Raw genomic sequence first — 27183 nt, 5'->3', positions numbered from 1 at the left:
GCGTTTGGGTCATTCCCCTCTATTGCTAGAACCGAATCTGACCCTTCTTGAGATCCCTTGGGCCTGAAAGACGTGATCTGGCTCTTGGTGGGGGGAGGAGGGAAGGAGGAAGGAGCAAACCCAGGAAATTATCTTGAGTTGTTTGTTCAAACATTCAAAGGAAACTGGAAAATGCATCTGCCGAAGGGTCTGAGGTTTCCCTGCAGGCGCTTCCCTCTCCTCCAGCTACCCCTCCATAGCCCTGCGCCACATTTTGCAGCTAACACTCTGGATTATAATAGGTTGCTCTCTTGTTCTTGGGTCTAGTCCATGTATCCCAACACACTATGCGCCTTAGTAAAAGGAGAGAACATTCTCCCCGGTCTCCAATCTGTGTGTCCTTGTTCAATCTTTTTCCCCGGGACTGTGAAAGTACAGCAGTTAGCACTTACCCTCTCCACCATCACCCCCCCACACCCGTCCAACTGTGCCTGATCCTCTAGGCCCCTAATCCAGTCCACGTTTGCCGGGTGCTGTGTGGTTGGGGATAATGATAAGAACTCTCTTGTGAGAGGAGAGAGAGGGAGAGGGAGAGGGAGAGGGAGAGGGAGAGGGAGAGGGAGAGGGAGAGGGAGAGGAAGAGGGAGAGGGGGAAAAAGAGAGGGAGAGAGGGGGAAAAGAGTGGGGAGTCACACAGAGAACGAGGAGAGTCAGATACATAGAGACAGAGAAGGAGGAGGGAGGAGAAAGATGGGAAGAGGGGGAGGGAGAGAGAGGAAGCGAGAGAGGAGTTACACACACAAAACGAGGAGAGTCAGAGGGTCTGAAACTGAGGAGAAGGAGGAGAGGGGAGGATGGGAAGAGAGGAGGAGGGGAGAGGGAGGGGGAGGGAGAGAGACAGAGACAGAGACAGAGACAGAGAGAGATCGAGGAGAGACTTTAGTCCGGTTTCCATGTCAACGATTCAGTCCATATTTGCCATCAGGCTGCTGCTGCTGGCAGAAGCACTTTTCATGAGGGAGCCTCTGTGTCCTGGTCCAAGCCCTCTAATCTACACCGGGTTTCCTGAGCTGCCAGGTTGCCGGGTTAAATGGCAAGGGCCCTGGAGGAAAGAGACTCCACCAGGGGGAGGACCCACAGTCCCCACCCAAGGATCTTCACAACCTGGGCCAGCTAGGGGACTGGGATCCCTGGGCCAGCCACGTGCCCAGCTAGCCTCCCCCCATTTCCCAGCTGCCATTGCCCCTAGTGAGGGCGGCTGGAGCAGTTACAAAGAAAGTTGCCTCTAGTCTCTGGCATGCCTCTCTAGGTTGGTGGGTGCAGGGCTGAGGGAGGATGGGGGAAGGCAGTTTAAGATGGAAATCTCCCACCCCTCACCCCCTTTGGGATGAGATGTGGGAGGGGAAAAAACCTTGATTTGTCATCTTCCAACCCAACTGAATGGACTTTTGGCTGCCTGTCTCCTCACTGAGTAAAATGGTGGTTGTTTTTAATACAGAGCACCCACACGTGCAGCCTCTGCTTGGAATGAGGGATGTTGGAGCTGGTTCTGTGTTTCACAGCCACTGGGCAAATGAAGAGGGCCTAATTTGGAAGAAAATCTTTTTTGGGTTCCAGATTCTCATTCAGCTCCAGGTTTCTACTTACACCACAGCTCTCTGTAAAGAAAACAGCAGGGTAATTGCATGTAAAAATTCCTCATTTGTGTGCAGGACTCTGGACTGTTTGCCAGCTTAGAGGCACTTGATTAAATAGCCAAGCTCCCTTTATGAGGCAGCCTGTAATTTGGTTTCTAGGACCTCTTGTATCCAGAGAATTGTAGTCCCTGAGGACTCTGAGTGAAATGAGGGCACTGGCCCACTCTAGTCAGTTTTCCAAATCTACTTTGGAGGCTATTTGGTAATTTAGGTTTTTAAAAAAGTAAATAAAAATATTAATGAATGCCAGAGGTTTCTCTGAGCCAGGGTCTCTGGTCTCAAGTCTCATTTGTCACCCTCAGATTCTTTGGAAAGTGTTTGAAGTCTTCAGATCTCCTTTGTGAAAGATAGTCTAGACTACTTTGACTTTGTAATTCACTGTGGCCACCAGTGAATTAATTGGCCAAGATCCCTGGGGCCAGCAGAAGATGGTAAAGTTCTCCAACCATGCTAAATAAGAGTGAAGTAATGTTTTAGCTCTTGAATATTTTCCCCCTCCAGAGTGATCACTGCAGTATCAAGAGATTGCTGTACCGGGTGCTGGTTGTGACCTAGGGACTTCAAATTTGTCATAATGTATTTTGGAGGGTTGATGGCAAAGAGAGGGGGTGGGAATGGGAATGAAGCCTTTGGGAGCTTTTTTTTTTTCCCCTTGTCACAGGACATCAAGGCTTCCATTATTTAAAAACTGCCAAGTAAGTTGGCTTTTATGTCCAAACATGGCTCTTGGTGGTTTTTTTTTTTTTGCTATAAAGTATAAATATGGGATTTGGAGATCTCCCACTTTCCCATTCACAAAGATGCAATCAGTGTCTACTAATCTATACATCTATCTTTTGTCAGTATAGGGGAATACTAGACCTTGCCAGATAAGTTCAGTGGAGGGAGGATCATGGGATCAGAGCTGAGAGGAATCTCAGAGGTCTTGAGACCAATCCCCTTGTCTTACAGACCAGCAAGCCAACACAACACCTAGGGAGGTTATATGATGTCCCAAAGGTCACAAGGCAGCAAGTGGTCAGAGACTAGATTTAAAGCCCTGCTCCAGTAAACCCAGTGTCAGTGTTTTTCCAGTGTTGAGGGCTGCCTCCCTGAGATAAGATATGTGTCCTGACCTCAGGAAGCATACAATTTAACAAGTCTAATTTCTAAATTGTAGTCACTTTTTGTTCCCTAAAGTCAACCTAATAAAGATGTCATTTTCAGAGTAACAGTGTTTATAGCAGGAAGAACAGAAATTCTAACAAAGAATCTTTGAAAATGAGCTCTGCTCACGAATTCTTCTAGGGGCCCACAAAGCTCTGTAGCCTACTCTGTAGCCCTCCACTCAGACAAAACCTGCTTATGGAAGAGGGGCCTAGGGTGTCTGGTGACACTGGAAGAGGCCTCTCCAAAGGCAGATTCCAGTGCTGTTGGTGTGCTGGAATTCTCTCTGGTTTTCATAGCCTGTCATGACAGAGCAAAACAATGAGGCCTCCTTCAAAGAATATTCCAAGTCAGTTGGAGGACGGAGAAGTTGCTGTGGATGAGACGGGGCAATTGCATGCCAAAGCCTGCCAGGTAGAACAGCAGAACTGAAGTGAAATTCTCCGTGGTTTATTCACTGGAGATCTGTGGGGCCAGAGAATGCCACGTTTTGGGCTCTCATTTCTTACCCTTGTGCAATTGAAAGTTTTTGCAATCCTTTGCAGTGTGGAATTGGAGATTCAAATTCAGTAGCACTGATTGTCTTTGTAGACAGAAATACAGATTCCATGTGACTGGGGGAGCGGGGGGCAGGTTCTAGGTCAGCCGGTCCAAATTCTCTCATACTTGAAGAGAAAACTGGTTTCTTTCTTTTTTTTTTTTTTTAAACAAGTTCACAACTCTGGGGTCCTTTGGAGCTTAGAAATTTCCGGTTCAATGTTTTTAGTTTAGTTTTTGCCTTATTGGAAAGGGGAATGGGGACACAATTGTCCAGGGAGGTTGCCGGGTCTCTTCACCACCAGAGTGCCGAGCGCCCACCGAAGCTGCCCGGGTGCTAACCATTTTAGATCGTCGGGAGCCTTCCGCTTTGATCCCAAACTCATTTTGATCCTATTGTTCTGTTTGTTCACAAATAGACAACTTTTTTTTTTTTTTTTTAAATTGGCTAAGCCGGCCTGGCCAGAGACCCGGAGCCCCAGAGCCCCTGACTTGGGGCCCGGTTAATTTTTATTAAAGCGGTCCTCTCCGCCCCCGTCTTTGAGTGACCTGGGGAAGGATCCCTGCCCCTCGGTCTTTCAATTCTGTAAAATGGGGATAATCCGCCCCCATGGCCCCGGGGCCTTGTCAGAAGGGCTAATGAAGGCAGAGAAGTGGGAAAATAGAAAGTGTCTGCAAAGCTGAACAATGATCTCTCTTCTGGCTGGCAAGGGGGAAGCGCGGGGCCGCGCTCGCCGAGCCAGGGCTCTCCTTCGGGTTTGTCAAGGGCTTGGAAGAAGAAAAGTGCTCCGGAGGGACCAGAAGGCGGCGCGGAGCCGGCCCCGGCAGCTCGGGGGCCGCGGGCGGACCGCAGCCGGACGGCCGCGGGCCCGGGCCAGTTTGGCCTCGGCGGGTAAAGTTCACGCCGCCTGCTCCCCTTGGTGCGGCCGGGGAGGGGAGGGGAGGGGAAGGAGAGAGAAGAGGGAGGCGGGGCGGGCTCCGGAGGAGAACAGCTCCGTTCCGGGTTTTCCCCAGCGCCGTCGGTGGCGGCGCTGCTGAGTGCGGGGAAGGGGCCCGGGGCCTGGAGCCGCCGCTGCTGCTGCTGCCGCCTCTCGCCTCCCTCCTCCTCCTTTGTGAGGGGCCCGGAGGAGAGTCCGTTCCAAGGCCTGCACTCCGCTCCGAGTTTGCCAGGCGGCCGCGGCGGCGCTGGGTAAAATGGCAGTGCTGAGCCTCGTGTCGGAGTGAGGGGGACTCGGAGGAGAGTGGGGGAGCTCCAGCCGCTCAGTCCGGCCGTCCGCCCGCCCCGCAGCAGCCCCGGCCTCGAGCAGCCGTCCCGGAGGCAGGGGCAGCGGCCCGGCCCGCCCCTCCCTAGTCCGCTGCCCGCACGGCGCCCCGGCCGCCGCCGCCGCTGCTGCCGCCTCCCGCCTGTCCCGGGTCCCCCTCCCCCCCTGCTCCCTCCCTCCCTCCCTCCCCCCTCCCCGATCCCCCTCCCCCTCCCTCCTCCTTTCTCCGGCAGCAGAAAGCGGAGAGTCACAGCGGGGCCAGGCCCTGGGGAGCGGAGCCTCCACCGCCCCCCTCATTCCCAGGCCAGGGCTTGGGGGAATGAGCCGGGGGACCCGGGCACCGAGCCCCCAGAGCCAGGAGCAGCTGAGCCGCCGGCGCCCCCTCGGCCGCCGCCGCCTCCTCCTCCTCCTCCTCCTCCGCCGCCGCCGCCGCCAGCCCGGAGCCTGAGCCGGCGGGGCGGGGGGGAGAGAGAGGAGCTGAGCGAGCGAGAGCCCGAGCGAGAGCCCGAGCCGCGCCAGCAGCCGAGGCCCGCCCGGCGGGTGGGGAGGGGAGCCCGGGGGACTCGGCCCCGGGGTGGGGGGGAGCAGGAGGAGAAGACAGGCCCGGGTCGGGGCGCTCGGGCGGCGGAGGAGACAGCGGGGATCATGGCCGCGCAGGTCGCCCCCGCCACCGCCAGCAGCCTGGGCAACCCGCCGCCGCCGCCGCCGCCCTCGGAGCTGAAGAAAGCGGAGCAGCAGCAGCAGCAGCAGCGAGAGGAGGCGGGGGGCGAGGCGGCGGCGGCGGAGCAGCAGCGCGGGGAGATGAAGGCAGCGGCCGGCGGCCCGGAAAGCGAGGGCCCCGCCGGGGGGCCGCCGCCGCCGCTCGGCAAGGAGCTCCAGGACGGGGCCGAGAGCAACGGGGGTGGCGGCGGCGGGGCCGGCGCGGAGTCGGACCTCAAGAACTCCAACGGGAACGCGGGGCCCAGGCCCGCCCTGAACAATAACCTCCCGGAGCCGCCCGGCGGCGGTGGCGGCGGCGGCGGCGGCAGCGGCAGCAGCGACGGGGTGGGGGCGCCGCCGCCGCCGCCTCCTCACTCGGCCGCCGCGGCGGCCGCCCTGCCGCCCCCCGCCTACGGCTTCGGGCAGGCGTACGGCCGGAGCCCGTCGGCCGTGGCCGCCGCCGCCGCCGTGGCCGCCGCTGTCTTCCACCAACATGGCGGACAACAAAGCCCTGGCCTGGCAGCGCTGCAGAGCGGCGGCGGAGGCGGCGGTGGCGGCCTGGAGCCCTACGCTGGGCCCCCGCAGAACTCGCACGGCGACCACGGCTTCCCCAACCACCAGTACAACTCCTACTACCCCAACCGCAGCGCCTACCCGCCGCCCCCCCAGGCCTACGCGCTGGGCTCCCCGAGAGGCGGCGCCCCGGGCCCGGCCTCGGCCGCCGCCGGCTCCAAGCCACCCCCCGCGTCCAGCGCCTCGGCCTCGGCAGCAGCAGCAGCAGCCGCGTCCTTTCCTCCGCAGCGCTTCGGGGCCATGGGTGGAGGAGGCCCCGCGGCGGCCGGCGGGGGCACCCCGCAGCCCACGGCCACCCCCACCCTCAACCAGCTGCTCACGTCTCCCAGCTCGGCCCGGGGCTATCCGGGCTACCCCGGCAGCGACTACGGCGGGGGCGGGCCCCAGGACGGGGGCACCGCCAAGGGGCCCGCGGACTTGGCCTCGCAATACGCGGGCAGCGGCCAGGCCTGGGGGTCGGCCGCCTCGGGAGCCGGCCAACAAAGGAGCCACCACGCGCCTATGAGCCCCGGGAGCAGCAGCGGCGGCGCCGGGCAGCCGCTCACCCGGACCCCGCAGGTAAAGGGAGCGCTCCGAGGGGGAGACTCCGGGGAGGGGGGCCGAACGAGCGGCCGGCCGGGGCGAGGAGGGGGGGCTCCGGGGCCCCCGGCCCGCCCGGGCCCACCCGGCTGGGGAGCTGCCATTGTCTCACTCTTCTCTCCTCCTAAAATGGCTGCCTTGCTGCCTTTCTCGCCTGGGCTTCCCAGCCTTTGTGTGGGGCTTCGCAGAGAGCCGCGTCGGGGGCTTTTGCCCACCCTTGGCCGCCCCTGCCTTTGGGGCTGGGGGTGCGCGCTGTGGGGAGGGCTTAGGGAGGAGGGGAGGGTGCGGGCCTGGCCCGGGGTCGGGGTGGGGGGGGCGTCGCGTGCTTCTCACGGGCTTTGGGGTGTAGCCCCTGGCAGCGTGTGCCGAGGCTCCAGGGGAGCTCTCCCGCTCCCCACCCCCCCGCGCCTGGGCCCTCTCCGGGCCGCCCCTTCGCTCCCTGCGGTCCGGCCCAGGGGGGCCCCTCGGCCCCCGAGGCCCTTAGAGGGAGGGAAAGGGCCTCGTTTGGCCGGCTAGAGCGAGGCTGCGGCGTGTCCAGGTCGGCCCCGGCCATCTCCTTTCTTGGTCTCTGCTGGCCCAGTGGCCTGGGCTTCTCCCTGGAAGCGCTGGTAAACAGCTGAGTGATTGGAGTAGTGAGTGCAGATTGCTTTGGTTTGGGATTTGAATTATGGAGGTAAAATCCTTCTGTCAAAGCCAGGAGACAGTTGGTCTTAGGTTGACATCCTATCTGTGATCTGATTGGCTCCCCATCTCCTGCTCTTGGCCATTTATAATTGCCTCTGATGTAATGGTACAACAATCCTGATGAGCTCATAAACTTTTACACTCTGCTTTTCTGCCAGTGATAACCCAAACCATCACTGCCACTATCTGCCTTTTATTCCAGAACTGAAATTGGCTGTGACCTTGAGGAGGTTCAGCAGCAAATCGTGTATCAGCAGGAGCAGAGTCCCAGACTGGCTGCCCTTGTTGCATTGTGCCCGAAACAAAAGAGCAGGCAGCAGCATTTTACTCCTACCTTGGATTTATTTTGCTAGTTATGTTTTATGCATCCTGAAATAGATTCTGTGTTGTCAGAACAGAAGCTGGGTTTCTCTCTACAATGGGGTTGCTGTTTGTTTAGGGTATGTGACTTTCTCAGTGGTATAAATGATTTCTTTGATGGGTCCTGAGGATGCATTTGTCTCTTTGGTAATTTTGACCCCATGAGTTTTGCAGGATTGAAGTTAGTTTAGATGGACCTTTTATATTAGTTTTTGAATATTGTTTTTTTTCCTGGGGGGAGGGGGATGACCACAGGGATATGAGGAGGGGGGAAATGGACTTAAAAAGGAACTTGTGAGAGCTTTTAACCCTGAGAAATCCTGAATTAGTTTCTAATGAGTCCTCTTTCAAGGAAACCAGACCTTATTCTTTACATATTGACTCTTCTTAACACTTTCTTTTGTTTGAATTGAAGTTCAAGAAACCTATTTAAAAGAGTATTAGTGGCAGACTTGACCTCCTTGAGGGAGGGAGTCTCTCCCTATAGTGTAATTAGGGCACAGTTAATATCCATTTTGTGGGAAAAAAGACTCGTCTTGCCTCTTAAAGCTCCAATTCAAACAGCACTAGTTTCTTGATGTAGCCTTTCCCTACTTTCTCTCTTTTTTTCCATCCTCCTTAATTCCCTGAACTGGTCTTGGAGCTTTGCTTTTCTCCTCTTCGAAGGCTTAATGCCTTGATGTACTTATTTCCTTTATGTTCTATTTTGCCCATTATCTACAAACTAGTTGTGTTCCTGATAAACAATAAGTAAGGGGGAGGGGGAGGCCATGTGCTGGGGAGAAAAGAGACCGGGCCTTATTTAATCCATCTTGCTGCTCCAGGCAAAAAACTTCACATCATAAAGCATTTCTAGTATTGGTTGTTGAATCTGACTCGAGTCAAAATTCAGATCATCCAATAAGCAATTTAAGATAGAGCTCAAGAGAATATCAAAACACATGTTTCTATGTTTATGTTATAGCAGAATCTCTCCCTCTCTCCCCCCCCCCCCCCCCCCCCCCCCCCCCCCCCCCCCCCCCCCCCATCTCCAAAGTAAAAAACACAAAACAAGCGTAAGCCTCTCTGGTATTCCCAGTAATTTGCTTCAAAAGCACATTTTTTAAGGAATTCATTTCTATGTTCCATTGGTGGTGTCTTTTCACCTTTTTTCTGACTCCAGGGTTTGGGTTGAAGACTTTGGATCTATGTAGCTAAGGTAAAGAGAAGATAATTTTCTAGTACATGCGGATTTTTAAATTTAATTTAATTAATGTATCTTGAATCTTAACTCCTGCTGCTCCACAGAGCTTAAACTAGTTCTTCTGTACTAGAAATTATTCCACTCCTGTCTTTACAGTAGACAAGAAAGTGGGGGAATCTAAAGACCTGCCAACTCTTGGCATTTTGGAGGAAAATTGGGTTTGGGCTTCATCTTGGGTCTTCTCTGTCTTTTCCCCCATCTCCACGTGTAACTCCTTGAAATGGATAAGGACAGGGACAGACCGAATGCTTTGGATGGCCTGATAATGTAGCTCGTGGTTGGGGTAGCTACAGCTGAAGTTTTCATTTTTGAGTCCTTGGGAGTTTGGATGCATGCTGTCTCTGCCGCCTCTTTTTTGAGTGCAAACGCCCATTTATAAAAGTTCCACCTTTCCCGTCATCGGTAATTGTGCTAGGCACGTGTAACCACCTCTTCTCAGTCCCTCTACAGTGCAGTCTCCGACAGGGAAAAGATGAAATTAGAGCTGTGGAAGAAAACCCAGCTTTGGAGCTCCTGGGCTCTGTGTGGGCTCCTTGTAAATGGTTGTGTAAGAATAAACAGGGAAAGACAGGTAACTTATTTTTTTTCTTTTTGGTAAAGAAAACAAAAGTTTGGGGAACTATCCCAGGAAATCATGTTACAGAATGAGCATTCCTAAAACATTTGACTCTCACTGCTTTGTTTTTCTGAAACAATTCTTGATTTCTGTTTTTGGGAAGAGTGATACAATTGAAGTGAGATAAAGGTTTTAAGGAAATTAGGGGGTGGGACGATCAGTAATCTAGATGGAGGAATTGCTTCTACCAGTGAAGGAAGGCAGACCTGTATCATTTCTGCAAATGACAAATTCAGACTTGTGAGGCTCTGAGAAGTTCAGTGACTTGCCTGGGATATCACACAGCCAGTGTCAGACTTGAGTCTGGCCCTCTAAGGAAATAAATGCCAGAGTTCCGAATCTTTTTCATGGGAGTGGAAAAGTTTTGCTCTACAGCAGACAATTAAAACTTTTTATCTGTCCTTTTTTTCTCGTGGCTATGTTTCTTGTATTAGGTTCTGCCATTGAGCAAGTGACCTCAGAAAGTTTAGTATAGGATGAGTGTCTCAAAGGAGCTTTGAATATTGGTGAAACCCATTCATTCTGCAGTTCTTAAGTGCCTACTTCGGGGCCAGTCACTGTGCTCTTCTGTGTTGGGAATACAAAGACAAAAAAAAAAGAAAAGAAATTGTCTGGCCTCAAAGAGCTTACATTCCATTGTTGAGAAACAATATGTTCACGGAGGATTCAATTTAAAATATGTTTGAAGTAATTGGATTTTTTTGAATACATATAATATAGTCCCAAGTTACCAAACTTTATAGCCAAAGTGAAAATCAAATCTATTAAAAGAATGGGAAGTGGCTGTTAAAAATGTGTTTTGTTTAGATTGTTATAGAGAGGAGGAAATACTTTTGGCATCAAAATACTTTCATGGGGTCTGCCATTCATATAGCAGAGAACACCAGTAAGGTTCTTTGGAATGAAGCTTGGGAAATGTGGAATTAGACCCTGGTATGAAGCTTTTGCTTCACACTCCTCTAAGAGAAACATCTGGGGGATCCAGCAAACTTATCAAATTCACAGGTACTATTGGGTGTCCTGGAGGACCACAATGGATTTGATTATAGGGACTTTGCTGTGTTCCTATTTGCTATGGAATTATTGAACAGAGTATCTGACTCCTGGGAAACCGATCCAGGATTCCTGTCTTTATCATGGGAATGCCTACTGGCAGGCAATCTGGGCTGGCTGAAATACAGGACTCTTGGAGCTCTCTCAGAAGTAGGAGGGACTAGGAAAACCACCTCCAGATGAACACCCACTATTCCAGTTCTGTTTTTTCAGACCTTTTCTTTTAGAAGGTGGGGGGCGGGAATGGGGGGGAGAAAGGGATCAAAATAAACATCCAGTGAATTTAGGCCCTTACGTGCATTTTGGTATGAATAATATTTATAAATAATTTTTCACTGAGGTCTTCTTCTGATTCTTCTTTTATTATATCTAGGTAACCTCAAGTAATCAGAGAATATATCATTGGAGACCAAACCCTGACCTTCCCAACATAGAAAACCTTGCTGGCACTGTCATGAAGACAAATCTCGATTATTGCAGAGGCAGTTAGTGACACCAGAGCATTAGTGACCAGAGGATTTTAAATTTTTTATTTATTTATTTTTTGCCATCACAACTCATAAAGATGTCTTTAATGGTGGAAAGAGGTCAGAATTTACATCTGTAGAGAGAATGCTTGCAGAAATGTAATCAACGATTTATGCATTATTGTTATTGTGGCTGTTGATAAAATCCTTACATTTATATGGTGCTTGCATTTTGCCACATCTTTCTCATTTGAGTTGCAGCAACTTAGCACGCTTCATGGGAACTCATTTTACAGATAAGGACACCGAGTCCCCTCCATGTTGAGGGATGGCCCTAAAGCTCTACACATAACTGGTAGTCAACCAGGGCTCTAGTGCTGTGACTCCAGCAAGGCCAGGGAGGTTTCATCTGAACTTCTTTTTGCTTTTGTGTGAGGCAAACCCTAGTCAAAAGTAGAAAGATCTCTTTCTGTAACAGAAGATCTCTTGGAGCATATTAAACATTCATTTGTTGGCTTGCCTCCTTTCTGAGGGTGTGCTTTTTACACCAGAGGCATTCTAGAGCTTCAGAGGTTCTGTGAATAACATTTTAAACAACTGAGCTTGCCTATCAAAGGACCCTTTTTCCCATCCCCATCCCACTTCTCTCCCTACTCTCCCCCCCATTGTTGTGTTTGACTTCAGCTCTCTTAACTCAAAAGCAAGCAAAGCCTTGAGATAATTTCCCAAACAAGTCAGCATCAGATTATTCTTTCCTGCTCATCAGTCTTGGTCTCTTAAGATCTGAAGCAGGGTCTTGAGGTGCCATAGCTTTTGTCGCTGGATTTTTTTCCTCTTGCTCAAAGCAGGTAATATAAATAGGTCTTGCCCTCTATTTGATCAATAATCTGGATATTTCCTGAAATGAGTTGTGGGTGTAACATGGTAGGGATTTTGCATCTAGTATTACTGCTTGGCCCCTGGCCCATTGGGTATGACCTTGGACAGTTGTTCCTGGATCTCCATTTGGTCATCTGCAAAGTGAGAGAGTTGAGTTCCTCAGTGATCTCCAAAACTCTCCAATTAGAACGTTCACGGGGGCTCTCTCCCTACATACAAGGGACATTGACATCTTTCTTTGAGAGACTTCACATTTACCTTGTATCATCACCATAGTTCTCTAGCCTTTATGTCAGCGAGAAAGGAGGACCCTCATCATCACATCTCCTGAGGAGTGCTGGGCTAGACTGCACTGTCAGGCAGGGACTCTGGACTAAATCCCTACTATCCCTGATGTCTCTTGCAGTGAATCCCTTCTCCCTAAATGGTGGTTTTACATAGAGTACTAGCTTAGGAATCAAATCCGGATGGGTTTCTGGATTTATCTTTTCTAGCTAACTGGGTGTGTGTGTGTGTGGGGGGGGGGGACTTTAGGCCAGTTGATGGGACTTTCTGGACTTCATTTAATTTGTAAAATGAGAAGAGTAGGCTGGATCTATAAGGATTCCTTTCAATTCAATTTCAACAGTCAGAGCCTGATAATTATGAGTATTTGTGCAATTTTAACAGATCTCATTAAAACCTCAGCTTTACAAAAGTCTCTTTGGATTTCTGTCTGGCCAAGGTGGGGAGCAGGGAGGAGATTGGGGATTGGAGAGGGGGTGAATAAGCAGGTTTTAAACCAGTCCTGTTCAGCTTAGACTCTAAGCCTTATGAGTCTATGAGGTTATCTGGGTGGACTTTTTGAATAGGCTGGCCTATTGAATAGGTCTGGGTTCAGCAGGTACTTAGAAAGGTGAATGTTCAGACTTGCCCTGGAAAGTTTTTTCTCAGAAACATGCTGAGTGGTAGAGGCTGGAAGAGTTAGAGCAGAGTGTCTCAGGTGGAAACATCCTTGATTTTTTAACTGTGGTGAAAATAGGCACATGTATTGTTAATTTTTTTTTTTCATCTGACACATCCTTACTTTCCGTTTCTCTTCTCTTGGCCTAATATTGTGGAAGGGTAATTTAGGTGGATTAGAGGTGTGCCAGGAAGAAACTTCTCTTTATAAAAGTGGGGAGGGTGAAGGGGTAAAGGGAAAGGTAGAGCTATAGAAGCTTGACACAGCACTTTCTCCATTTTTAAAGGAACTAAATGTTTCAGAGCTTTGTGTAAATACTTGCTGAGCTGTCAATATGTACCCAGGAGGTTTTTGTAGTAAGATGTAAATGGTTGTATAGAATGTTTGACAGGCAAATTAATAAACAGTTCTAAGACCAAGATAATTCTGGTCTTCTTGCATTTTACTTCTCTGGAGTAGAGTAAAAAAAATAGTATTTCAGAAAGTGACGGGGAGAACTAAAAAGGGGAAAGAGGAGGAAAGTCTTAAGGATAGGACTAAGTAGAAAGGAGGAAGGGAGAAAGACTCACCAAAGAGACAATGGCGATGAAAAAGGGATACCATACCAAATCCATTGGCATTTCACAGTGAGGAAAAGGACTGAAGCTTGGAAGGAAGGCCATAAGCGTGAGGCATTAGGAGGCACCGGCTTTTAGAACTAGCTGACCCAAGATAGAATCCAGCTCTGCTCTTTACTGTTGGTAGGGTTTGCTTAAATCCTCAGATTACACCTCAGGAGAAAGAGGAGGCTGGACCCAGATGGCAGTTTCCTCAGATATTCTTTTCCTAAGTTTTTTACCTTGGCAAGCTTCTTCTAAAAGCTATATGCTTTGGGGGGTCAAATCATCTTTAGGGGTTTGTCGTTGAGTGAGATGTCAGCATTTCTGAAATACCAGAGACCAGACAAAAGATAATAAATCTTTCCTTCTCTAAAGTCCTCCCTCCCTCCAAAGCCACTAGAACTTGTGGCAGAAGCCCACCACCCAGGGACTGACTGGTCTGTGTGTTCTCTCTGGCGTCAGTAATCTCTTCCTCATCTGAGTTCTTCTCATGTACTTCTTAAATCTTTTCTTGAATACTCCTCAGAACTTTGATTTCATCAGTGTTAGATGGGTTCTTTCCACCACTACCCATCACAAGTCCTCCTGGAAGCATTTATTAGGCAGCGATTGTGCCAAGCACTGGACTGGGTCTTAGGAGTTTCTGTGGCCACCATATGAGAAATTCTTCTTCCCCCGCCCCCAGCTTCCTAGTGATGATGAGCTTCTCCCACTTTATCTTAGTGGATTCTCAGGCAGGAGATGTAATCAGTTGGCTGGTCATCCACCAACTCTAAGCCTTTCCATCTTCTTGTAAGACCTGCCAGTGCTAGAGACCTCTGGTATGTGGTCTTTTGGTACTCATCCCACATCCTCGTGAAGTCAGAGAGAGTGTTAGTGAGACATGTGAGATTAAATACATCGTGCTTTACATTTATATGGGTCTTCCCTTGCCACCCCTTTGAGGACTATTCTAGGTTATGACTTATCTTTATATCTAACTCCCCCATTGAATATGATATTCTGTGATTAATTAGACAATTGAATGACTTTTCACGTAGAAGCTCCATGAGTTTGAGAAATAGCTTGGATCTATCTAGAAGGGAAAGGTAGAGGATGGATGTGATAGAGGTGATTAGAGTCTCAGGTGAAAAGGTTTTCTGGATTCCTTCAAGGCATCCTTCTTAAAGAGACGAGAGTTATTTGATCTATGGGTCAACAGTGACCAAGTATCTGTTCTTCGCTTAATACTGTAGCTTCCCCAAAAGGGTTTTTTCAACCCTTTCCTTGAGATCACTGGCAGAAAAGAGAAATTGCCTCAAGTTTCTTCTAGGTTAGTATATATCCCAGGATTTCCAGAGTCACTGGCCTTGGGTTGCCTTAGGGAGTGTGAATTGTCATATTCCTGAGCTTAGTTTGAAGGGCAAGTAGCATCTCAGACAGGCAGAAAGAATTGGACTTGGGAGTCAGCCCTGCTGTGCACCTCACTGAGTATCGTGAAAATTTAAGTAAAAAGTAATTTAAGTAAAATTTAAGTAAAAGAATGTATACAAAGCACTTTGAGCACATAAAATACCACTTACATGTCACCTATTAAACCACCACACTAAAAAAAGATCATTAATTTATATAGTTTGTAAACTCCCCAGCGTAGCTGTTGTGCCTGTGCCGGGCGGTCAGGGTGCTGGGTGATGATGTACAGACAGGTGCGTTGTGTGCTCTTCAGTATGGAAGAAGGCGCAAGCAGGACATGAGCGAGGGGTCTCCAGGAGCAGAGGCAGGCTGTCGGAGTGGGGACTGGGGCAGAGTGGGCCTCCCCCAGGGCTGTGCTAGTAATCATTCTAGAGCCAGAAGCTGGGCCCGCGGCTTTTCAGAGTGACAGAACTTGGACTTGGTCTGGATTCTCTGACTCATTTCCCTTTCTCTGGGACTCGGTGACTGCCCAGATGGGAGATGCTCTGACCTGTCCCAAAGGAATCGGTGCTTATAGCGGATATGACCGTGTGGATGAAGCTAGAAAAAGCATGTGGAATGTTCAAGCCCTAAATGAGTGCGTGTGTGTTAGGGCTGGGACTGGTTTGGGAAGGCTTCCTGGAGAAGATGTGCCCAAGCCAAACTGAGAAGCAGAAGGCTTGGGATGCCTGCCTTTCTATAGATAGTCTGCCTGGGGCTTGGTGGGCTTCATTGAATTCCAAGTGATTTGTGTTTCTGAAGCCCTGCCTTTCAAGGCTGGGGGGAGGTGGCCCTGTTTGTTAGAGAGGGAGATTCCAGATTCCCCGCTGAGGTGGAGGAAGACTCTGTTCCAGTCAGGTGGCAAGTTTCCTTGAGGTCACTAATATGTCTCAGGACTTCCGAATCTGCCTGATAACATTAAGGGGTAGGAATTCTCACATCCTTGACTAGGGGCTTCCCTCTCCTGGGTCTTCATGTTCCTCGAGGGCTGCACTACGGGATGTAAGGTTTTCACATACTGTCTTTTGGCAGGTCCCTTTGGGGGTCCCTCGGGGTGCTTGCTGTCACAGGCAGTGTTGACTGGTACCAGCCCAGGAAATTTTTGAGGGACTGTTTGCAAGCCCTCTATTGGGAGGGTCCCTAGACTCGCATTTGTGTGTTTGGTACAAATCTCTGATGGTCCCTCAAGCTATAGGACCCAGGCTTTGGGTAGAACTTGGGCTTCTCCTGCTTGGCAGAGTTTATCCCTCTGAAATAAAACTCGGGCTGTGAAGTACTTCTTGTTGTTCCTCGTACATGGATGATGTTCCTGAACAGTTGGGAGCTGTGATCAAGCTGAGATGCTTGGATCAACCCTGATTCAAGGACTGATGGGCTAGATAAGCCTGCACATATGTAATTTGCCCATATGCTCATAGAAATGGCCTTTAATATTGTTTTTAACTGCATTTGATTAGGTTTGCTGTGGCCAAGTAGCTCATAAACGCTGGAGCCACATGCTGGTTCCTTCTGGGAACTTCCTGAAATGGGGAGTTTCTATTTCTTTTCCCCTGCTGGTCCCTATGTGATTGGGGTTGGGTACTTGTGGATCTGTAAGGGGATGCTCATGACGCAAGGGGAATTCAATATGAGGGCGGGCCCAAGGTTTCTGTTCACTGGTAGTGAGGAGTATGGGATTACCCCTCCCTGGGGCACAGTGTTCTGTCCTTCCTAGTGGAGCTCCCCTGGCTCAGAAACTTGGAGAAGCAGCATGTTCAAGGGGCACAAGCACTGGATTTGAAGCTTGAAGACCCAGGCTGGAATTCCAGCTACTTCTTACTTACACATACATAGGCAAGGCCCTTCCCTTCTGTATACCTCAGTTTCTTCATCTGTAAAAAGAGACAGTTGGATCAGGTGGTAATCCCAAAATCCCTGATTCTTATTTAATTTTCACAACAACCCAATAGTCCTATACTGTGGGTAATTACAAGTGTTATTGCCTTAGGTAAATGGATGTGTTTGATGAGGTCATTTGCTTAGTAAATGGTGAAACCTAGGTACCCTGACTCTCAAGTCTGTACCTTCAAGACTCCATGTGCTGAACCAAGCAATGGGGAGAGGGGTATGAGCCGGTGGGGGGGTATATTCTTGAAATGAGTTTTTTTTTCTTCACGGTGTTATTTGAACCACACTGTTAAGTAGAAAGTGACTAATGTACCTCCCCTTTGGTGTGACTTTCTTATAACTCACGACTTTAGGGATTGGTGGAAGGACTTCCTCCCCAGGGACTTTTCCCATTTGCATGGTATACTAGAACAAGAAGGTGGAAGTATAGTTCCAAGAATGGATACCCACGGGGCACTCCATCTTTGTAAATCTCACTGCTTAAAATGTTGACCTATGATTGCTTATGGTTCATGTTAGAAATCCAGTTATCCAGGACAGATCCTAGCTTCTTTTTCCCTCCTCTCCACCCAGTTGTCCCTCCAGGCTTTGGGCACTGGGCCATATGAGCCAAACTCCCAACTTGCTGCAGCTTGGGGTTGTATTGCCACCATCACTGATGTAAAAAGGAAACGTGCCATGGACCTTTTTTTTTTTTTTTTTTTTTTTTCCTTTTTTCCTTTCACACTTGGGTTTCCTTATGGCTCAGTTGCTTGTGTGTTCCTGAGTTTGGAGTGTTAGCTATTCCTCCCCCTCCTTTGGCAGAGGCACACTTCTGATTTTTAGTGGCTCAGCAACAGCAGCTGAGATGTTCTGTGTGCTCTCCTCTGCTTTCTTCCCCCCCTGCCCCACTCCAAGCTTAACTTTTGTCAGCTTTCAACTGATCATACTTGTCTGTAGACATCTCTGTTAATGGGAATGTTGGCTTTTTCTTTGGGCTATGGAAAGCTCCAGCATAGACATGATGGACTCAGTAGTAAGTTTTAAGGATTAGCATGATGTCAATCGTTCAAAAAAGAGAAGTGGGGAGAAAAGTCACTGGTCCCTTCACTGCATGAAGGCTGGCCTGGCAGTTCACTTTTGTATACTCACTCTTGGATATTTGAGATTACCGTTTCTTTCAGGTTATGAGTATCCTCAAGTCCAGCTGTTTCTCCTAAAATGACTCATGCCTCATGCACTTTGACTTTAAGAAAAAACTGTTCATTGCCATGTGGTGGAGAATTAAAGAGTAAATTCTCTCAGAGAACACAGACCAGGATTCCAACCTTCTTGTCTCTATCAGGGACTTTCCCTTTTGTCTCTGGAATAGGCCTTGTTCTCTATTTTCTGTTGTTTATAGGGAGCACTGAACACTGGGAACTGGTTGTTTGTTACCCCCGGTATTCTGTAAATACTGATAGCTTCTCTTTTTGCCTTTGGGACATCCTTTTTGTGTTGGGCCCTGGGAGATGAAATTCATAGGTTATTCAAACACATTTGGAAGAAGGAGTAGATAGGATTGTCCTAAACAATTCAAAGCTGAGTCTGCCTCCCCAAGTTTCTTAATTTTTCCCTGCCTTAGAAATTTGAGTACTGAGCTGTGAAGTTGGCTACATAAATGGTCCTGGTTCCAGGTAGGCTGGTTTCCCATCAGAATACCTGTGATGATCTCTAAAAAGGGCAGTTACCTTCTCTATGATTTGTGTTTGATGAATGGAACATAGTGCTTACCCTCTAGCTGCCTTATATCCCAAATGATCCACAAAATAAGGAACAGTCTTTTTTTTTTTTTTTTTTTTTTTTTTTTTTTTTATCACCTAGTAAGCATTTCTTAATTGTCTACTGTATTTCAGGCACTATGCTAAGAGTTTTGGATACAACTACAGTGAATGAAGGAATCTCCCTCAAAAAGTATATAGTCTAATAGAGGAGACAAAAATTATATTATAAAGACATACAGAATAAATATAAAAGGAATTAAATAAATACATACTAAGTAGGGAGAGGGGGTATTAGCAATTTCCAGCACAGGTGGTGGGAAATCAGGAAGAGCTTTGTATAAAAGGTGATGCTTGAGCTTTCCTTCTTGAAGGAAAAGAGGCCTTTTTTGAAACAAGTGAAATGAGGAAGGGTGACAGGGACCACATGGCCAATACAGATGCATTGGGGGAAGGGAGTTAGAAGGCTGTTTGTGAGAAACAGAAAAAAGGGCACTTGAGCTCGATGGCAGAGTACAGAAGGGGTAATGATATATACAGTGAAGGCAGAAAAGGGAATGGGACCAGGTGAAAAACTTTAAAAGCTAAATAGAAGAAACCTTTATATTTACTTCCAAAGGCAATGGGAAACCACAAATTTTTTATTGAGAAATAGATGGCTAAGGAAAATCCCTTTGGCAGCTATGTAGATAAATTACTGGAGCTGGAGATTGGAGGCAGGGAGAAATTAAGAATTGAGAGGCTGTTTCAGTGATCTAAGCAAGAGGTGATAAGTCTAAACAGAAGTAATGGCTATCTATAGTAGAGAAAAGGAGTCAGATGTAGAAAATGTTAGAAATGGCTGTTTGACAACGGATTGGGTACGTAGGGTTAGAAAGACTGAGAAAAACTGAGGATGGTGCCAAGATTATAAACCCGAGGGAAGAAGGAATGGTATCTGCAGAAAAAAGGGAACTTGGGGAGAGGGTTGGAATTAAGGAGGAAAGATCAATATTTTGCAATGGATATATTGAGTTTGATAAATCATGGAGTTGGTGATATGGGATTGAGGCTAGATTTATAGAACTGGTGGTTTTATATAGAGATGATCATTAACCCTATGAGAGCTGGTGAAGTCACCAAGAGACAAGCAGAGTTCTGGAGAGTCTTGGGGGAGAAGGAATAGACAGGCTGGAAAAGCAGAAGAGTGCCCCTGAAAAATCATTGAGGATGAAAAGGTGATCACTAGGGAATCATCAGCTAAGAATGATAAAAGCCCCTCAGATTTGACTATTTAGAGATGGGTCATTTGCTTCCCCAAACTCCAATTGCTCCCCAATTGGAGACAATACATGAGCCAGTGGGTGAGAGTGGAGGAAAAAAAGATAGCTGCATCCCTGACAGAGCAGAGAAGCGCGGATGTTTGTAGGGGGGAAATAAATCCCCAGTTATTAGAGGGAACTTGGGAAAAGTCTGTTTAAATTGAGTAATAAGATCAGAAGTCAAATCACAAAAGACTGAGCAGTTATTGAGAGGAAGGGAGTCTCCAAGGCTTCTTCTGGGAGAAAGCATGGAGGGAACTATAGGACAGTAGCTTAAGGGGCTTAGAGAGTAGAGATGAGATACCTCCATTTAGGAGGATTGTGAAAAGAAGGGGTTCTGGTAAAACACCTTGTGTATTGTGAGAGGAAAGAGGCCCCAGGGAAGGCTGGAGGGATGTGGGAAAAGCCTAGGTGAGGAGGTTTCATGGAGGAGGGAAAGGCTGTTCACTAAGCAATGATGATGCCTCTATCTGCTAGACACTGGGGATACAGAACCAAAGTCAAAATCTTCTACTAGAGGAAAACATAGTCACAGATTCTTAAATACAAAGTAGTGGTGGGATGGTGAGAATTTATGAAAAGCTTCTTGGAGGAGGACCATTTGAATAGTCCAAAAGTTGAATAGTAAAGAGGAATGCCTTGAGAGACATAGGGCAACTTAGATAAAGGCTAGGACATGGGATGGGAAATTTATCTGGAAAGGTGGGTTGGAGTTAGATTGGGAAGAACTTGAAATGCCAAGCAAGGGCTTGGGTTTTATCACCTAAAAGCAGGGGAATGGTGTAGTGGTGGTATATTTCTTTGGCAGCTGGTCAGTCAGTAAGTACTTAGCCCCTGCTATGTGCCAGGTACTGTGCTAAGTAACAAGGATACAAAGAAAGGCAAAAGATAGCCCCTGTCCACAAGGAGCTCATGGTTTGATGGAGATGACCATGTCTCAACAAACTATAGAAGGATAAATGGGGGACAATCAATTCCCACTTGCTACAGGGAAGGCTCTAGCGTTAAGGAGGGGTGGGAAAGACTTCTTGCTGGGACTTGAGCTGAGCCAGGCAAACTGAGAGGAAATGAGGAGGAATACCCTAGCAGCCAGTGAAAATGCCCCATGGTATTGCAAGTGGAGTGACCTCAGTTGAGGAACTACAAGGGAGCCAGTAGTGTGAGGTCCCAAAAGACTGGAGGAGGATGGGGCCAGAGGCTGAAGGCCTTTGGATGCCAAACGGAGAACTTAGTATTTGATCCTAGAGGTGTCTGGAACTACTAGAGTTTTATGGGTTGGGAGGGGTGTGTGCTTCAGGAAGATTAACTTGACCATTGAGTGGAAGAGGAAGGACTAGAATAGAGGCAGGCAGGGAGATCAACATTGGGAAAGTAAAGAAAAAGGGGCATCTGCTAGAGATAACAAAGATCAAAGCAGAGTCCTGCCCTCCAAAACCTTATGCTTCCACCCATTAGGAGTTGCTGTAGTTGCAGCTCCTGGTCTGGGGGGTCAGGACTGTTATAGTAGGAGTGGAGAGAGGAGGCAGGTATGAAATATGTGAAAGATACTGGGGAGACAGAATGTACAAGACTGGGCAGCTTTTTGAATATGGGGGTGATAGTGAAGAAAGGATGGTTGCCTCCCTGACAGAATAGGCAAGTTAGGAGGAAAGATGGAGGTATGTATGGGAAAAATAAAGTGAATCCTGTTTGGGACTTGTTGAATCAGTGCGATATACAGTCCAGGACAGATGTCAAGCTAAGTTGGGGAGCCTGGGCTAGGGTGCTAGGTATTTAAGAAATCATCTTCCCATAGGAAGAGCTGACTTAGAGGAAAAATAAAGGAGAGAGAAGATACCTCAGGAGCAAATTTTGAGGTTCCAGCAAAGGAAACTGAAAAGAAGCAGTCAGACAGGAGGAGAATCCAGAGACCTTGAGCAAAAGGAATGATTTTAATAGAAGAACTAAAAGGATATTTTCATGGTTGTCAACTTTCCTTCTCCACTTTCTTGAACTCCCACATTTGGCTTGCCTGTGAAAGCGGGAGGGATAGTAATTCTTTTCAAAAAATATTTTTACTTAAGTTCTTTTTTTTTTTTTTTTTTTAACATCACCTTCATTTTCAGATAATATTATTCCCTGCCTCTTCCCCTTTCTCTTCCTTTCCTCCCATTTAAAGAGAACAAAAAAGAAAGCAGAGGAGGTAGTGCATTGCCCTATTTTTTCAGGTGGGAAAATTGAAGCCCTACACCAGTTGTCCCCTCCCTGCAAAAAGCCCCTCTGTAGGGCACAGGTCTCACTGTTGCCCACGCTGGCTAAGAGGTTGATGGAACTTTCCAACCAGGCCTATTATACCTTCTCTGAAGGGACATTTATAGCCCTCGGCCATTGGTACTCTTCCCCTTGCAGATAATTAGATAAGGTCCCAGAGCTCCTGCCCATTCCAGGGATGGGACTTCTTTTTTTAACCCAAGTTTGGGTGTCCTATTTTTGTTTCCCACGTTAGGAGATGGGCTTTGTAGGAATAAAATAAATAGTTTTGCAATCATTTCATAGTGTAGGGGGGTTTAGGGATGAGGAAACCTCATTTCTCATCTTGGTTCTATACTAAGTGACCGTGTGACCTTCTCTGAGCCTTCCTAAAATGAAGGAACCATCCTGTGTGGTAATTCACATTTGTGAAGAACTTCACATTTTACAAAGCATTTCTTTGAAATGCCCTATGTGTGGGTCCTTCCTTGCTCTGAGACTCCAGTTCTGGGATGCCATGCATGTATCAGACCTCCAGAGAAGCTCCCTGCCTTCCTTTCCCTTCAGCTTGGAGACAGCTGTGTGGCCATGCTCCCAAGAGTCTTATAAAGACTGAAGAGACTGCTCTGATAGGGGAGACGGTCTGACTTGTGGGTAAACTTGGTTGTAGCAAAGCATCTGAAAAGGCCTCTACCCAGTAGCACCGGTCATGCAGAGTGCGCTGGTCCCTATAGTCAGAACCCCTTGACAGGAGGGGCCCCGTTTGTGAGCTTCAGAGCATTGTTTGGAGAGTTGTGGCCACAGAGTAAGTCCAGGCTTCTCCTTTGGTGAGCTCAGAGTGGGGGGGGGGGGGGGGGGGGGGGGGGGGGGGGGGGGGGGTTAGATGCAGCCCAATAACATTGTCTCCTTTGCCAGTGTGTGGACTGGCCGGTCAGAAGAGGGCCCGACCACATCTGGCTAGGGAATGGAGATGGCAGCATCCCAGAGGGAGCTTTAAAAAGCAGGGAGCCTTCCAGGGAGAGGGAACGGCGGGAGCCGTGCTGGAGAAGCAGAGAAGCGCTGGTGGGCAGCTAGTGCAGCTGGAGTTTTACTGAGAGACCAGAAGAAACGGATGGGGAGCAGAGGCTGGGATGGGCAAGTTGCCTTAGAAAATCTCAAAGTTTAAGACCTGACATCCCTCTCTGTCAGAAAACCCCAGATTTTGGGAGAGGGAGTTTTTATTGAACAAAAATGAGCCTAAATTCTAGCTCCTGCGTTGTGTAGTCAACCACCTCTGAGTGTGAACTGACTGAGGCTGGCAAAGACTACATGACTTCCCAGAGTCTCCTCACACGCTGAGGCTTGATTTGAACTCAGGTCTTCCTGTAGCTCCGGGTATCCATTAGATCACTTCAATGGATCTAATAACCATGGTGAGTTTCTAAGTTTCAGGCATGTTTGCTTTCCAGTGTTGAACCAGACTGTGTACCGACAGGTGATCTTTGGGTTACTGAGATTTTGTTAATTGACAGAGGTCTTATAATTTATTCTGAAGATCACAAACCCACTTCTCCTGGGTCTGAAATCTCTTCTGTTATTAGAGAGTGGACCAGTTTTATCTGAGGTACTTCTAGGTAGGGTGGAACAAATAAGAGCCCCACGGTCCATCTCTGTCTCTGTTCTTTACTAGCCTGGGTGACCTTATGCAGCTCACTTCTCTGAACCTCCATGTCACCAACTCTTAAGACAAGGTGCTACTTGGACCCTCTTGGAGCTGGTGTGACGAGAGAATTCTTGGGATGCTATTCTTTCCACAGCATCCCTCATGGGTACTGGGGGGAGAGGAGGCAGAACCACCACCCCTTTCAAATTCTTACCTCTCATCTGGACTTTTGCCTTCTAATGCATGTTTCCCACATCTTTCTCCTCTTTAACCTTCATACAGCCAAAGTAATAGTCCCAAAGACCAAGAAGAGGACCAAGCCTTTCCCTTCCTTATTCAGAGCATCCTAACCACTCCCAACCTTATATATTTCTTCCCTTCACACACTTTTAGAATCCAGTTGTACTTGGTGCTGTTCTCATGTTCTCTCCTCCCTCCCCATCCGCATTTGCCTTTCTTAACCTCCCCTCTCTCTCATCTGTCTCTCCCTTTCTCTTTTATCTGTCTCTATCCTCTCCATCATTTTTAGTCTCTCCCATCTCTGTCTCCATGCTTTTTCATTAGCTCTCTGCCTTGCTTTGGAATGTCTTCCTCCCTTCCATCTCTTAATCTTAACCTAAATACCACCTTCTCCATAAAACTTGCCTTTTTCTCTTTGCCCCATCCCCAGAAGCTTCATCTTCTCTTCACAATACCTTCCATTTATTTTGTATACGTTCTTTATATTTTGCATAAGTTCTGTGATAAAATGTAGACTCATTGAGGCAGAGATTGCTGCTTCATTTTAATTTTTGAATTCCTGAGCACAATGCTTGGTTTATAGTCGGTGCTTAATAAATGCATTCTGATTGACAAATGCAAAGTGTTTTTAAACCTTAGTGCTCTCTATGGATGTCTCCCTTAGATGGAAAGTTGCACTTCTTCCTAATGAAGCATAAATGTATATATTGTACCTCTCTTTTTAATACTTTGGATCAATGGTCCTCTTAGCATTTCTTTTCATTCACATGGTGGTGAAGGACCCCATGGTCAAAATGAATGCCTTTTTTTTTTTTTTACTAAAAGTACTGGGAAGTCTGATGTAGCTTTTATTTTCATGAAATATTATTTCATGAGTACAGGCAAACTATTAATACATGTCAGAAAGTAAACCAAGGCCACTTCTCTGATTTTAATCCTTAGTAAAATCTTTTTTCCCCTCTAATATCTCATTGTGGAGTAGAAGTGATCCTAACGTCTTGGAGGTTGTACTTGTAGAGAAAGGAGCAGGTCTTGCAGATGACTTAATCCACACACAACAGCATTTAGCAAATGCCTATCTTGGTGAAGGACTAGGCTGATTCACTGAGGACTGACCAGCAAAGAGCAGAGAAAGACTCACTGTTAAGAGATTTAGCCACCTGGTAGCCTCCCCAATTTAATTATTTAATTAATTGGCTGGTTCGTTTATTTATTTATTTTGTAGTGGAGGAGAGCATAGTGAATAGCAACTTATAAAAACATTACAGAGGCATAGAGGATTTGTGAATTTTATAGAGTAAAAATTGTCAGAAATCAGTATGAGGATAATATTGGACAGAAAATGTCTTATTTTGATCTGTCTGAGAAGCTGAGTTGGTTTCTTCATTGACCTGGTGGAAAATATTTCACTAGCAGGGATAGTTTGTTTCTTATAATTATTACTAATAAAATTTCCATAGCATTTGTTACAGTTTATGAAGCATTTTTCTCAAAACTTTGGAAGTATCTTTATGGTACAGGTAAATTTAAAAAAAAAAAAAAAAAAAAGACGTTTTTGGTTATTCTCAAATTGGTACAAACCCAACAATTTGAATATTTCCATATACAGAGAAGGGGGAAGAAAGAGGGTTGTATATGTAGCCATGAGTTATTTGGATAAAATATCAGTGAGTTGGGTGTTTGATGTTACCCACTACTATTCTACCAGAGAATTTTAATTTGCCTATTTTATTAAAGGTCCATTTGATCATTCTGATTTCAGACTTTTAGAGATGGGTACTTCAGAGGTCAAGACCAACTCTCATTATGTAACCTGGGAGATAACTTGCTCAAGATCCTAGAGCAAGAGAGTAGCAAAGTGGGAACTAGGACTCCCCCACCCAGATCTTTTAAGTCTTAGCCCAAAGTTCATGCTTTGTGTACCATAGTATCTCCACCATCCTTTTCAGCTCTACATCCTATAATCTAATCCCTGCCCAAATAATGAATCTCCAGCAGATAGAATCAAGAGACACAGGTTTGAGGCGCAGCTCTTAACACTCATTAGTTGGGTAAAAGTGGACAAGTTGCCTTTTGGTTTCTGTAAAATGTGGAAGATAACTTGTACCACACAGGTTGGTTCTGAGAAAAGCACTTTGTAACAAAGTTTCTAACACTATAGAAAAATAAGGTATTGTTCAGTTTCTGCTTAACCACCATCTCCACCACCAAACCAATTGGAAGGGAGCTTATTTATGTCTAGAGACAGCTTATCCCACTTATAAATAATTCTAATAAGGTGGGAAACTTTCCTCATATTGGATCAAAATCTTTCTCCTTGGTATTTCTGTCTTTGCTACTATTTTTGCCCCTTTCAGCCCAAACAGAACAGATCCAATATCTCGGCTATCTGATCCCTGAGGGAGATGCCTTTATCCTGTCCCTTTCCTCTTTTAGTGTCTGTATCTTCCTTTGTAAGATTTAACACCTGTAGACCCAAGTAAATGAGGTAGTAGCTGTTTGTTTGTGTCCCTTTCAGAGAAACTTGTTGTCCCATGAAGATTCTTACCTTGACTTGGGAGCTGAGTAGCTAGAGTTGGCCTGTTAACTAATAAATGGATGGAAGAGCCTTTCAGAGTATCTCCTGCCTCTTTGTTCCCAGTCCTCAGCCCTTAGAAGACTTGATGCTAAACTTATGGACCCACTTCAGGTTTGGAGTTTAGTTGCTCCAGCAAGTTGAACATCCAGAGTTTTCTATTTCTTTCCAGCTCATGATCTTTCAATAAAAGATTGCTAAATGTCCTTGCCTATCTAGACACAAATGTTCATGGGCCTCCCTCAGATACAGTTCAAGCCAGAATTGATTATGCTGGCAATCTTGAAGATCCTAGCTTATCCCCATCACTTTATAGATGTCCAAAATCATAGAACAAAATCATTGTAGAATTTGAACCAGAATCCACCTATTGAAATTGTCCAAGTCTCAGCCTACAGTTCTTGCCCTCAGTATCCAATATCCTCAAATGCTTGATGCTTTACTTGGGCACTTGTCATTTCAATACATTGATCAGTATAAGAGAAGTCTCTTATTGGAGTATCAGTTTCTTAAGGTCCAGGCCTAAATTTTTTTTCATCTTCATTTCTTCCCCAATACCTGACTAGCTCTATATATTTCATGGAGGCTTTCTGTTATATTAGCAAGAACTATGACTAGAATTAAAATCCCAAGATGGTATCCTAACTTTGATATTGATTTGTAATCATTGATCTGTGCCTCGGTCTCCTCACATATAAAACAGAAATAACAGTCCTAGCACTACCAAACTCTCAAGATGGTTGTGAGATTCACAGGGTCTTAAGACTCTTTCTACACTCTCAAGCACTATTGAAGTGGAATTATATGGACAGAATAAATGCCT

General features: G+C 47.1%; 1 protein-coding gene across 2 annotated transcripts in view; it reads left to right on the top strand.

Annotated features, from left to right (window-relative positions):
- The first annotated feature begins 4717 nt into the window (after positions 1 to 4717).
- Positions 4718 to 27183, top strand: part of ARID1A (AT-rich interaction domain 1A) — an 88995-nt gene continuing 66529 nt past the window's right edge. For both annotated transcript variants that reach the window (XM_031962515.1, XM_031962516.1), the window contains exon 1: positions 4718 to 6451. In XM_031962515.1, coding sequence (XP_031818375.1) covers positions 5267 to 6451 — 1185 coding nt within the window. In that variant the 5' untranslated portion in view covers positions 4718 to 5266. The remainder of the gene's footprint in view (positions 6452 to 27183) is intronic.

The sequence above is a fragment of the Sarcophilus harrisii genome, chromosome 3 (assembly GCF_902635505.1).
Source record: "Sarcophilus harrisii chromosome 3, mSarHar1.11, whole genome shotgun sequence".
Taxonomy (NCBI): Eukaryota; Metazoa; Chordata; class Mammalia; order Dasyuromorphia; family Dasyuridae; genus Sarcophilus; species Sarcophilus harrisii.
This window is presented reverse-complemented; position numbering and strand designations above follow the sequence as displayed.